We start from the raw sequence: 13,756 nt of genomic DNA, 5'->3' as shown, positions 1-13,756 counted from the left end.
ATACCAGGAGAACTAGAGGGTGGTTTCTGGGACTAGTGGGAGGGTTACTGGGAGCACTGGGGGTTTACTGGGAGTTCTTGCAGGATTACTGGGAACAATGGGGGTTTCTGGGAGCACGGGGTGAGTTACTGGGAACACAGGCAGTTGGTGGGGCCTTACTGGGAGCACTAGGTTGTTACTGGGAGCACTGTGGGGGCTTGATGGGAGCACTGGGTGGGTTACTGGGAGCATTTGGGTTCATTGGCAGTTATTGGAGGATTACTGGGAAAGATATTGGGAGCACTGGGGGGTTGCTGGGAGTTATTGAAGGATTAGTGGGAACAATGGGGGTTGCTGGGAGCACTGGAGGGGTTTTTGGGGGGTTACTGGGAGCACTGGGACTGGTTACTGGGAACAGTCGGAGTTGCTGAGGGCTGACATGAAAGCAGTAGGTGGTTACTGGGATCAGTGGGAGGGCTAGCGGGGAATTACTGGGAGCAATGAGGGGTTCCTGGGGTTCACTGCGAGCACTGGGGGGGCTGGTGGGAGCACTGGGACTTTTAATGGGAGGATTACTGGAAACAGTAGGATGGTTAGTGGGGGGTTAATGGGAACACTACATGGTTACTGGGAGCACTGTGGGGGCTTGCTGAACATTCCCTCTGTCACATCATTCAGGGGCCCAGGCTTGGGGCCGTGACACCTCCCTGGGAGCCTGTTCAGTGTCCAACAACTCTGGGTGAAGAACCTTTTCCTCATGTCCCACTGACCCTCCCTGGCACATCTTCTGCCATTCCCTGCGCTCTGTCACTGTCACAGAGCAGAGCTCAGCCCTGCCCCTCCTGCTCCTGCTGAGGAATCTGCAGCCCCATGAGCTCTGCCCTCAGTCTGCTCTGCTCCAGCTGAACAAACCCAGGGACTTCAGCCGCTCGTCATACGGCATCCCCTCCAAACCCTTCACCGAATTTGTAGCCTCTTCTGGACACTCTCCAGTAGCTTTATCTCCTTTTCTCCTCTGTCCCCAGCCCTGCACACAGTGAAGGCTGCAGGTGAGACCGCCCCAGTGCAGAGCAGAGCGGGACAATCCCCTCCCTGCCCGGCTGGCCGTGCTGTGCTGGATGCACCAGGACACGGGTCCCTCTTGGCTCCAGGGACACTGATGGCTCTTGTTCAATTTCCTGTTGACCAGAACTCCCAGATCCCTCTCTGCAGAGCTGCTCTCCAGCATCTTGTTCCACAGTCTATATGGACAGACAGGGTTGACGTGTCCCAAGTACAAAATGGCATGAGGAATACCTGACAGCATTGGGGCTCACTTGGGTTCATCTCACCTCATGTACATGATGTTCATGCTCACATCTCATCTGTACAAGGCACACATAGATTTCTGACCTACTCATTTAGGGTCTTTCCAAGGAGGGAAAAAGAACCGCTCTGAACTGGGGCGAGAGGTCTGGGCTGGAAGTGAAGGTTGTGACGGATTAGTCCATGATGATTGGGGCAGATTCCATGAGTGTCCAGCACCCACAAGCACAGCCCAGCCCCTGCTCTGCTGGTCCTGCAGGTCTCTGGCAGGAGGCCTGGCTGTGAGAGGACACTGCTGTGTGCCAGCCCTGCACATGCACACTGTTCAGCTGTACAATGGTGTTTCATATGTGGGTCACTTTCTTGGGCATGTTCTTGAGAGAACCTTTGTAAGAAGAAATAAACCCTCTGTCCCTGCCCATTAGAGATCATCTTTCTATCTGGAAAGGCTGTTGAGAGCCCAGCTCCGTCACAGCAGTGCCCATTGCCTGTCCCTGCCTGCGCTCACAGCACTGACACACAGCAGGATGGGGACCAAGCTGCCAGAGCACTCAGGCCTTGCACCAACACAAGGGATGAGAAGGAGAGTGTGGGAGTGGAACCAGAACAGCTCTGGAAGAACAAGCGCTGCTGCTCCCTGGCAGTGCTGCCATGATGGACTCTTTTCCTCTCCACCCACCGCAGGAACTGTCCCTGCAGCTCCAAACAGGACTTGGTGAAAGGATCTCAGGAAAAAATAGATGCTGCAAGGCCTTTTAATTTGTTGAAACACCCATAGAGCACAACTTCTCATTCACACAGCCCCTCAGTAAGCAAAGAAGACAGTGAATTGGAAAGGGGATGACAATATTACCACATGTGAAAAACCACAAGCAGCAACAAAAAATACAGAAGGCAGGACGGGCCTACAACAATTTACACTATAACTGTTATGCAGAAGATGATGGGCAGTTTATAGCTATAAGGAAATAATCCAGTCATCAGTTTCCTCAGGGCATCCTTGAGCTCCGTGTTCCTCATGCTGTAGATGAGGGAGTTCACTGCTGGAGGCACCACCGAGTACAGAACAGACACCACCAGATCCAGGGATGGGGAAAAGATGGAGGGGGGCTTCAGGTAGGCAAACATGGCAGTGCTGACAAACAGGGAGATCACAGACAAGTGAGGGAGGCAGGTGGAAAAGGCTTTGTGCCGTCCCTGCTCAGAGGGGATCCTCAGCACGGCCCTGAAGGTCTGCACATAGGACACCACAATGAACACAAAACACATAAAAGCTAAACAGGAACTCACTGCAAGTAGTCCAAGTTCCCTTAGATAGGAGTGTAAGCAGGAGAACTTGAGGATCTGGGGGATTTCACAGAAGAACTGGCCCAGGGCATTGACCTTGCACAGGGGCAGTGAAAATGTATTGGCCGTGTGCAGCAGAGCATTGAGAAACCCAGTGGCCCAGGCAGCTGCTGCCATGTGGACACAAGCTCTGCTGCCCAGGAGGGTCCCGTAGTGCAGGGGTTTGCAGATGGCAACGTAGCGGTCGTAGGACATGATGGTGAGAAGTGAATATTCTGCTGTAACACAGAACAAGAAAAAAAAGAGCTGGGTAGCACATCCAGGGTAGGAGATGGCCCTGGTGTCCCAAACGGAATTGGCCATGGACTTGGGGACAACGCTGGAGATGGAGCCCAGGTCGAGGAGGGCGAGGTTGAGCAGGAAGAAGTACATGGGGGTGTGGAGGTGCTGGTCCCAGGCTATGGTGGTGATGATGAGGCCGTTGCCCAGGAGGGCAGCCAGGTAGATGCCCAGGAAGAGCCAGAAGTGCAAGAGCTGCAGCTCCCGTGTGTCTGTGAACGGCAGGAGGAGGAACTGGGTGATGGAGCTGCTGTTGGACATTTGCTGCCTGTGGGCATGAGGAACTGTGAAAGGAGGAAAGACAGTTTTGTGTTAGGGGCAACTTCTCTGTGGGAAATAAACGTGCTGTTTCTCATAGCAAACCTCTTCCCTGATGGAAGGATGTTTCAGCCAATTCTGTTTCTATAAATTGAAAAAAAACCAGTTAATCACAGCTTAACATAAAGCTTGGGCATCTAGATTCCATGAACACACTTCTGGGGCAAGACTCCTGAGTTACTGTCAGATGAAAAATTGACCCACACTTGCACCCCAACCCCAGAGAGCAAGAGCTCCAGGGACAGGTGGACAAACAGGGAAGAACACTGCAGTGCTACCAGAAAATAAAGCAAGGACAAAGAGGCAGACGGGCATGCTGTGGAACCTTCTCCTTACCCAGCTGTGCTGCTGCCGCTCACATAATGACACTGTAGAGCAAGTACTTTTAGCACCTCTTTTGTGTACCACGTTCCAGGAACCTTTCATGTGGAGGTCCATCTGCTGAGGTGGAGACTCAGGACCTGGACCCCATGGCTTTGGGGCAGAGGCTCTGCTGGGGAGGAGAGGAGACCAGGGGTTGCACTGGGAAATGTGTCTGCACTGCAGGGGATGGCAGGGGGGTCCTGAATCCCCTCCCCAGCATTTCTGGTCCATCTCCCTCTCCCTGCCCATACCTGTGCTGCCTGCAGCTGTGACTCTGTCCCTGGATCTGCTCCCTGTCAGTGTCACAGACCCCGTCCCACTGCTGTATGCTCAGCTCTGTCCTGCTCACACCTCCTGGCACTGCCCAGGGGCAGCTCTGTGTGTGCAGGGGCTCAGGAGCAGCTCAGACAAGTCCTAACGAGAACTGGGGTCTCAGTGTCTTCTCCAAGGAGAGAAATAAATCCCCATCTCCCACTGCACACCCAGACAACCAAGAGCGGAAAACTGAAAGCACAGACTCACTCCCTTGCAGCTGTTCCTGTCTTGATGTCGTTGTTCAGAAGGAGCCTCTGCCATGTCTGTGTGGGTGATCTGGAGCTCTGAGCAGCCCTGACCCCCAGAGCACCCTTCAACCCCACAAGCTCCTTGCCTACCCTGCCGGGGGTCGCTCCTTCCACCCACAGCTGCTGCCATGGGATCTCCCCGGGCAGGCTGAGCGCTGACCCTGGCAGGCAGCAGAGTCCCTGCCCCAGCACAGCCCTGGGGTGCAGGGACCCTGCTCTGCAGGACAGCCCTGGGCACACCTGGGTGCTCACCCGGCTTCACAGCTGTTCCACATTGCCTCACAAGAGCCCCCTCCTTACAGATCCCACCAGCTGTGCCTGTACCAGTTTTAGGAGAGGCCTCCAGGAGCTACAGCTCCGTTGCCCTGCACCCAGAGACTTACCATGGCAAGGGCTGCAAAGGTTTCTCATGCAGTGAGCTCTCAGTCATCCTCCCAATCCTGACCACCTTTAATCTCTCTCTGCCTTGCTCATCTCCCTGAGATCCTGGGCAGAGCTGTCTCTCTGCAGCGCTGCCGCTTGCCAGGAGCTCCCTGTGTCCCAGGAGCCCAGCCCAGCTCAGCAGCACAGGAGCAGCCCAAGGCGCTTTAATGACCCCTCAGGTGGGTTTGGTGCTGAGTCCATGAACCTCAGGCCCTGGAGGAAGATGATGAAACCTCTCAAGAAGTCAAACTCGTATCTAAGCTTCAAAGTTTCTTGTAATGTTAATGGGTCCCACTGAGGGACACAACTGAGAAAGCATCCCCACGGTCAGTTACAGAAGAAAACTGGAGGCAGTGATAACAGATCAGGAAGAGCAAAGTAAAGATGGCTCTGATGCTGAGTAAACCTGGATGTGTTTCATTAATCAAAGGGCCAAGCCCTGACTTCGTACCATGGGAAGTCAGATCCTCTCCCTCCCACGTTGCCCAGGCCCCTTCCTGGGACAGTGTGATGTGGGGCTGTGCAAGGCCAAGGGCAGGACTATGGTCCCACACCTCCCAGGCTCCTGGCTGGGGACAAGGAGGCCATGAGGCCCCTGTGCTGGAAGGACAAGGTGTCTCCTCACAGGCATCAGAGGTGCAGACAACAGCCATAGCCAAGGGGAGAAGGAGCTCAAGTCTGCTGGGGCTTTCAGCCTCCTTTACATCCCTTGATCATCTCCAGGACAGCCTGTCCTGTGCTGTGGCATCCCCTGCACCTCTTTCCCTGCAGGCTGCAGACATCCCCCCTGCTGCCCCACCTTGCTCTTGTCTGAGAATCTTCCTTCCTTTGCTGAGATCTCCGCATCCTCCCCAGCTGTTCCTTGGAGCACAAAGCCTTGGGCTGATGCAGACTCCCTCTGCTGACCTGCTCCACCACAGCACTGCCCTTCCAGTCACATTCCTTCCTGCTCATATCCAGCCTGGACCTTCCCAGCTGCACTTTGGGCCATTATTTCTTTCTCATGCTCTTTCCCACTACAAAGAAAACCTCCACCACCTCTGAAACCACTCTTCAAGCTACTCCTACAGTGCTGCAGCCTCCCCAGCGCTGCTGGGCCAAAGCAGCCCAGGTCCCTCAGCATCCCACACCATGTGCACAAGGTGCTGAACCTGCCTTGGCAGAGCCCTGCACTCTCCAGTTCCTCCCTGCTTCTCCAAACTGGGAAGCCGCACACTGGCACACCCCCGTGTGTGTGGGGTCACACCAGTGCTGAACCAAATGGGATGAGAACTCCAGGTGTCTGGGTCCCCACGCTCCTCCTCATGCAGCCCCGTGTGCAGCTGCCTTGTTCATGGTGAGCGTGCACCACGGGCTTGTGTGGGGACCTTGGAGTGCCCAGGCCCTTCTCCTCAGGTTCACTGCTCAGCGTGTTGGGTCCTTCTCTGTCCTTATGGACGGGGTTATTTTCCCACCCTGATACATCACAGCTTATTTTTCCTTGTACAAAGGAATAGTTTTCTGTTGGGCATATCATAGATTTTCTCAAGGTCTGGACTCTCCCTTGACTGAAGCTCCATTTGCTCAGCTTTTAATGTTTGTACACAGGTGGTTTATCCTGATAAGGGTGTCTCTCACAACTTAACAGCATGAGGAGTTACAGGACACTACAAATACCACCTCCTAGAGAAACTCTGGGGGCTTGGGTGTCTGGTGTTCATAATGGCAGCGGTCTGGAGTCAAAGGGATAGTTTCCCTTCATGTGGGAGAGCAGCAGGAATGTGTGGAGCTCTGCCTGGGGACAATGTCAGCTGAAGGGTGAGGAGTCAGCCTGAGCGGGCAGAACAACATGGGCAGGGTTGTGGCTACTGGACATCAAGTACAGGCTCACTGATCAGGAAGAGGAATTAGATGAGGCCTCCTTCAGACAAATTAAAGAAGCCTCATGTTTCCAGGGCAGTGTCCTCATGGCTGACCTAAGATATCCCAATATCTGCAAGGTACCAGCCATCCAGGAGGGGCTGGAGCTCATTGACAACATCTTCTTGACATGGGTGACTGAGGAGTCAGTGGGGTGAGGTGCCTTGTGGGACTTCACACTTACAAACCAGGAAGAGTTGGTCAGTATGGAACAGTCAGGGTTGGGACAGTGGAGCTGAGGCTCCTGGGAGATGATAACAAGGCAAAGAGCAGGATTTCAGGAGAGCAAGCTTTGGCCTGCTGAGGGACCTGCTTGGGTCCTATGGGATATGACCTTGGTGTCTGCAGTGCTTTTCTCTCACTTTTCCTCCCTCCTCTCTCCCACTTGCTGTTGTGCAGCGTTTTTTACCCTTTCTCAAATACAATATCCCAGAGGTGCTGCCAGCATCACTGAGTGGCTCAGATTTGGCAAGGAGTGGGTCCATTTGGAGCCAGCTGAAATCGACTCTGTCTGACGTTGGTCAAACTCCTGTTGTCTTCTCAGAGAGGTGACAACTGTAGCACAACCACACCCACCCCCCATTCCAAGATTTTGCCATAAACCCAGCACAGGGTGACAGTGCGTTGGATGTTACAAAATAATTGATCGTGAAGAAGAAATTGTAAAGATCTTCTTTCAGCAACGCATGAAAGTCTCCAGTCAATGAGCAGGTTCCTATGGGGCACTGTAATTGACGTGACAGTCACTGGCCAGGCAAAGCTGCAGGTGCCAACAGTCGAAAGGATCTTGAGCCAAATGCTTAAGAGAGCTGCCTGATGGGCCAAGAAGGGTGATGCTCACCTGGATCTGGTACCACCGAAGAAGGAAGAGATGGTGAGGGATGTGAACATGAGTGTCCACCTTGGCTGTTGTGACCAGGAAACAGTGGGGTCCCAGGCACCAGAGGGGAGGGAGGAAGGACAGCAGCAGAGCACAGGCTGGTGGGCTCCAGAGGAGAAGACTTTGACATACTAGGGGATGGCAGGTAGAGCTGGTGATGTGGTAAAGTCATGGAGGGTGAAGGAGCTCAGGAAATCTAATCAGCCTTATAGGACAGGCTGCTCCAAGCACAAGAATGATCCCTCCGAGTACCCATAAAAAGAAGCATTTATCTTGTGAGGCTGCTCCTCTGAACTGATGGAGCTGCAGAGAAAAAAGGCAGCACACAGGAGGTGGAAGCAGGGGAAGCTGCAAAGGAGGAATTTAGAAACCTTGGCCACGGATGCAGAGATGATTCCAAAGTTGCCCTGGACTTGATACCTAAAGGGGAGGCTGAGGGCAGCAAGATGAGCTGATACAGCTTCCTTACAAAAAAAAAAAAGGAATAGACAGGGAGAACATGGGCTTGCTGCTGAACTTTATAGGGGCAGAATCAGACAGGACTGAGGTTCTTCATGGCTTCTTTGCCTCCATCTTCACCAGCAAGGTCTCCTGGGACTTTGTTCCTGAAGACAGGAGTCTGGAGAACACCCAGGAGTGGATGGGGCTCAAGTCAGGGGTGACCTGAGCAAACTCAGACACCATTACAGAACAGGAGATGGGTCACTTGACCAGCTCCCTGAAGACAAGTATCACTGTGCTGTGGCATCTGAGATTCCCAGGAACACCCACCTCTTGGTCCAGAGTTGTGTGATTCCTCTTGAGGTGTCCTGGCCTGTCTCCTCGGTCAAGTGATCCTTTAGGCACCCACTTCTCTGACACATTCAGTCGTTCTCAGGAGATTCTCTAGATCAATATTCATTGGAGATTGTTGATACCAGCTGTTGTGGAAATAAGGGTTTTGGGAGGGTGATGGAAATATTAGAGATTTGGTTTTATTACTCTTTATTATGGAAATGCTCACTGTTTGGCTACAATTCTGAAATCTCTGAAATCATCCACACCAGACCTGAAGCCTTTAGGAAAGTGCTGCAGAGAGCATTGTCTTGAAAGGGCGTTTTGGATGTTACTGAGCCCTCTGCTGCCACGATCCTGAACTGCAGGTACTGAAAGAATGAACAAACCCGTCATGACCTGAAGGGCAGAAACAAACCCCAAGTTTCTGAGGGTGTTTGGGACCCCACGAAGGACCATTGCTGACACAAGCAGTCCCTGTCCCTGGAGACAACGGTCAGCAGTCGTAAAGGTGATGTGGAGGTGGCTCTGGTGCCACGTCAGCCCTTGACGTTTGTTCATCACCAGAATGGCCAAGCCCTGACCCCAGGACCAGACAAAGGAGACCCTTTCAGTCAAAGGTTTCTCAGGCTCTGCCTGTGGTCACTGTGAGTGTTTTGTGTTTTGGGGGTGGGTTTGGTGCCAAGTGCTGTTGCTTTAACCACAAGGCTCTGGTTTTCTGAGGACTTGGCAATGCCTGTGAGGTCCCCCAAACCCATTCAACTTCTTTCATACACCTGGCAATGGTCACCAATCACCTGAGCTGTCCCAGTCCCAAACTTGCTTGAATCCTCTATTTGGATCAATACCCATCCCTCCAGGAGGTCCATGCATCCACCAGGTTCATGGATGATTCCTGAGGTCCTTCCAAGTGTGGGCAGTGTAAGAGAGGAGCAGAGCAGGGTCAGCTCATGGGCCATGACTGAGCACAAACACCCCAGCAGCAGCCATTCCCCATCTCCCAGGCATAGCCAAGGCCACAGCATGCAGATGGCACTGCCATATATCCTTAGTCCAAAAAAGCCTGCCTTCTTTCCAAAATCAACAACAATCTTTCTACTATTCCTCTTCGACCCCCAGATATCAGCCACATTCCACTTGTGGCTCAGACATGGTTGTAAGGATTTGCTGAAGTCATCAGCCATCACCGTTTTCTACCCCACATCTCCTGACCCTCTCCCACATCACACATGGCCGGTCACTGTTGCTCAGGGTTTCGCACTCTACAGAAGAGGCCTTGAGCTTCTTGGCTCTTCCTGGTGCTTGTTATAATCTTCCTCACTCCCTCCAGATCTCACGGTGAGATTTCTTGTTCATGACAGGGCCTTTGTAACCAACTCTTATGAAATGGTTGTCCTTCTGTGATCATCTGTGCAGAAGAAGTGATCACAGAAAAGCACCAAATATTTCAAATCTGATGCCGAGTGAAATGCAATAAAACCTTGTTCAGCCAGCCCCGTAGCTGTGTCTTTCCAGCAAGGAGTTTCTCCTGAGAAAGGGATCCAACCTCTGCCACTCTCTGCAGAGGCACATGAGCAGCGTCCATGCACCTGGGGACACAAAGGGTGACTTTGGCAAGATCACCCTCTATCTGGACCATTTAGATATCATAGTATCACAGTATGTTTGGGATTGGAAGAGACCTCAAAAGATCATCTAGTCCAATCCCCCTGCTGGAGCAGGAACGCCTAGGTGAGGTCGCACAGGAATGTGTCCAGGCAGGTTTGAATGTCTCCAGGGAAGGAGACTCCACAACCTCCCTGGGCAGCCTGTTCCAGTGCTCTGTTACCCTCACTGAGAAGAAGTTCTTTCTCAAATTTAAGTGGAACCTCTTGTGTTCCAGCTTGATCCCATTGCCCCTTGTCCTATCATTGTTTGCCACTGAGAAGAGCCTGGCTCCATCCTCATGGCACTCACCCTTTATATATTTATAAACATTAATAAGGTCACCCCTCAGTCTCCTCTTCTCCAAACTAAAGAGCCCCAGCTCCCTCAGCCTTTCTTCATAAGGGAGATGCTCCACTCCCTTAATCATCTTTGTTGCCCTACGCTGGACCCTCTCCAGCAGTTCCCTGTCCTTCTTGAACTGAGGGGCCCAGAACTGGACACAATATTCCAGATGGGGTCTCACCAGGGCGGAGTAGAGGGGAAGGAGGACCTCTCTCGATCTACTGACCACCCCCCTTGTAATACACCCAAGGATGCCATTGGCCTTCCTGGCCACAAGGGCACAGTGCTGGCTCATGGTCATCCTGTTGTCCACCAGGACCCCCAGGTCCCTTTCCCCTACACTGCTCTCTAATAGGTCATGCCCCAACCTATACTGGAACTTGGGATTGTTCCTGCCCAGATGCAGGACTCTACACTTTCCCTTGTTAAATTTCATCAGGATATCCCCCGCCCAACTCTCCAGCCTGTCCAGGTCCCGCTGGATGGCAGCACAGCCTTCTGGCGTGTCAGCCACTCCTCCCAGCTTAGTGTCATCAGCAAACTTGCTGATGGTACACTCAATTCCCTCGTCTAAATCGTTAATGAATATATTGAATAATATTGGCCCCAGTACTGACCACTGAGGCACTCCACTAGATACTGGCCTCCAACTGGACTCCGCACCATTGACCACCACTCTCTGGCTTCTCTCTTTAAGCCAGTTTGCAACCCACCTCACTACTCTATTGTCTAGACCACACCTCCTGAATTTAGCTGTGAGGATGCTGTGAGGGACTGTGGATGGGGTATCAAGCCTTATAGTAGAGCAGAGACTGGAGTTTTGAGCTTCCTTCAACTCCCTGTGTGACAGTCTGTAAATTAATTAACCAAGTGAAAAAGTTGGTTTTGATTCTCTTCACAGCCTGAAGCACCACATGGCTCAGGAGATAATCCAGGATACCCAACCAGCACTCACGTGCTCAGGTGTTCCCGGGAATCTCAGCAGACACGTCACGCTGATATCTGGGTTCAAGGAGCTGGTCAAGAGCCTCGTCTGCATTTCTGTAACGGTGGCTTTGCTGCCTGGCTGATGTGCAGACTCTGTACATGGATGCTGACACCTCTTGAACAACCTGCTCTGAAAGGATGAACAAGGTGGTGTTTTCTTTCTGGAAGGGTATTAGGACAGCAAACAAGAGGAAGCTGGATTAGAGGAAATGAAAAAGGATACAAAGGTTGTGATCAGGGTTGTTTATGGTTACTTGTAAGGCAGTCTTGCGCCTCATGTGAATTATTTCTGTGATCAGAGGGAACCTGAGAGCTTTCTCCAAATCAGAAACATGAAGGGGAAGGAAGGAAGGAAGGAAGGAAGGAAGGAAGGAAGGAAGGAAGGAAGGAAGGAAGGAAGGAAGGAAGGAAGGAAGGAAGGAAGGAAGGAAGGAAGGAAGGAAGGAAGGAAGGAAGGAAGGAAGGAAGGAAGGAAGGAAGGAAGGAAGGAAGGAAGGAAGGAAGGAAGGAAGGAAGGAAGGACAGTGTCATTCAGTCTCTAAGGCACCTCAAGAGGTGTCTTGACCAACCTCCTCCTAAAAGCAGGGTCAGACCAGATAAGTGAGGGGTCTATACAAACACATTGTGGTAACATTCTGATGTAGAGTGGATGCACACTGCTGGGAAACAGCTTCCAGTGCTTGACTGTCCTCAGGATTGGAAAGTTCCTCCCTTTATCTACTGTCCTTCTAAGCCAAACCATCCAGATTGCCTTTTACCCATCTACTTGCACACTGACACAGACCATAATATCCTACCTTGGGCACAAGAATATTGTGGGGGACGACGCTGAATGCCTTGCTGACTTCCAGGTAACAGACCACCACTGCTATGCCCACATCCAAACCCTGTCCTTTCCTCACAGAAAGCAAAGAGGATGGACAGGAACAACCTGCCCTGGGTAACCCCCGTCACCTTCTCTTCCAGACACCCAGAAATGGGGTCCCAGTGGACATGTTCTGGGGCACAGCCCTTAGTTCCCCTGCTCACCCATTGGCCATTTTGAAAAGTGCACACACTGCATGGGAGCTGCCAGTGGTCATGGAGTCCCCTCAGTCTCCATGAACTTTCCAAGATGGTGGAGAGTGGCCTCACTGTGACACCGTCCTGCTGTCTCAGCTCCTGGGATGCTGCCCCTGCTGTCCCATAGACTGGAAAGGGTTGTGTTAGTTCCAGTGACCCCTGACTTGATCCCCATCCACTGCTGGTTGTTCTCCACATTCCTGTCTCAAGTCACAGAGGCCTGGACACATTGCTGGTGAAGATACAGGACAACAGGACACAGAGATTCTCACCTCTTTCCCTTATTGAAATTCATCAGTGGCCACACACTGTCTTTGTTTCTCCTTTAAGTGTTCTTGCAGTAGCAACAGATCATTATGGGCCCTTGAATTGCCTTACAGGTCTGGACTGAGTTCTGATCTGGGCTGTTCTGTGCTTGGAGGCTGCTGTCCTTGCAGACCAGATGAACTCACTTCTGCCACCCTGCCTGGCAGTTCATTCCACCCGTGTCACAGCTCTGTCTGCAGCACTGACAGCTCCAGCTCCCCAGTCAGGTCCCTGGCTGAGGCCATTGCCTCACAGCTGGGCTGGACCACCCCAGCTGTGGCACCAGCCCAGCTCTGACCTGCCACAAGAAACCTGGTACCAAGTGCCCAGGAGTCCATGTGTGCAAAGGCTTTGCTTCAGAGCACAGACATGAGATGGCCAAAGACTGAGGAATGTCTCTCTAGACCTGGGAGTATAAAACCAGAACAAAATACCTACATTCCTTCAACTGAAGATATTCCTCCCTCAGCTTGGAGAAATCAAATCATTTGCTGTAACCTTCCTGGTGCCCTGTCTAATGATGGGAAAATAAAAGATGATTCTCATACCAATTTATTTTTTAATACAAAGAACACAATGCTGGAAAGAAGTGTTGCTGCAGAGGAGACAGAATCAACATCACTTATTACTTGAGGCTGTTTGAAAGGATGTGTCCCTGGAGACCCAGGGACACCTGGATGGAGCCCAGAGGGGACAGAGAAAGGGACATCATGGGCTGCTCCTGTGCTGCTGAGCGGGGCTGGGCTCCTGGGACAGAGGGAGCTCCTGGGAAGCGGCAGCGCTGCAGAGAGACAGCTCTGCCCAGGAGCAGCTCCTCTGCACAGCGCAGCAGGGCTGAGGGCTCTGCCTGCAACACCGAGGGCACAGGAGCCAGGCAGAGAGAGGGAAATGCAGTCTGGGGTGGGAGGATGCTGAGAGATCACTGGAAATGAAATCTGCTCAGACATGAAGCCTGTGGCTGCAGGGCACTGTATCTGCAAATCTTGGTAGGATCTCAGAAAGCTGTCACATTGCAGACCCTGCAAGACACGTAAGTACAACTTTCAGAGATTCTCTGACGCAGAGGAGAGGATGTGCTGCAGAGCAGGGATTGCCTTCTGCACTGTCAGAGTGACAAGACGTGAATGCTGTGTTCTCCCAAGGGTGGCTGTGGGGTGTAGATGTAAATGTGCAGGCAGGGGTGCCCAGGGCTGTCCTGCAGAGCAGGGTCCTTGCACCCCAGGGCTGTGCCAGGGCAGGGACTCTGCCACCTGCCAGGGTCAGCGCTCAGCCTGCCCGGGGA

The 13,756-nt window shown here is 52.4% G+C and overlaps 1 protein-coding gene across 1 annotated transcript; it reads right to left on the bottom strand.

Annotated features, from left to right (window-relative positions):
* Positions 1-2,199: 2,199 nt before the first annotated feature.
* LOC136105110 (olfactory receptor 14J1-like) lies at positions 2,200-3,171 on the bottom strand. The gene has a single exon (XM_065844668.1). It carries the CDS (start codon positions 3,169-3,171, stop codon positions 2,200-2,202), a length of 972 nt encoding a protein of 323 aa, XP_065700740.1.
* Positions 3,172-13,756: the final 10,585 nt, after the last annotated feature.

The sequence above is a fragment of the Patagioenas fasciata genome, chromosome 9, assembly GCF_037038585.1.
Source record: "Patagioenas fasciata isolate bPatFas1 chromosome 9, bPatFas1.hap1, whole genome shotgun sequence".
Classification (NCBI taxonomy): domain Eukaryota; kingdom Metazoa; phylum Chordata; class Aves; order Columbiformes; family Columbidae; genus Patagioenas; species Patagioenas fasciata.
The sequence above is the reverse complement of the archived record's forward strand: the minus strand, read 5'-3'. Positions and strand labels throughout refer to the sequence as shown.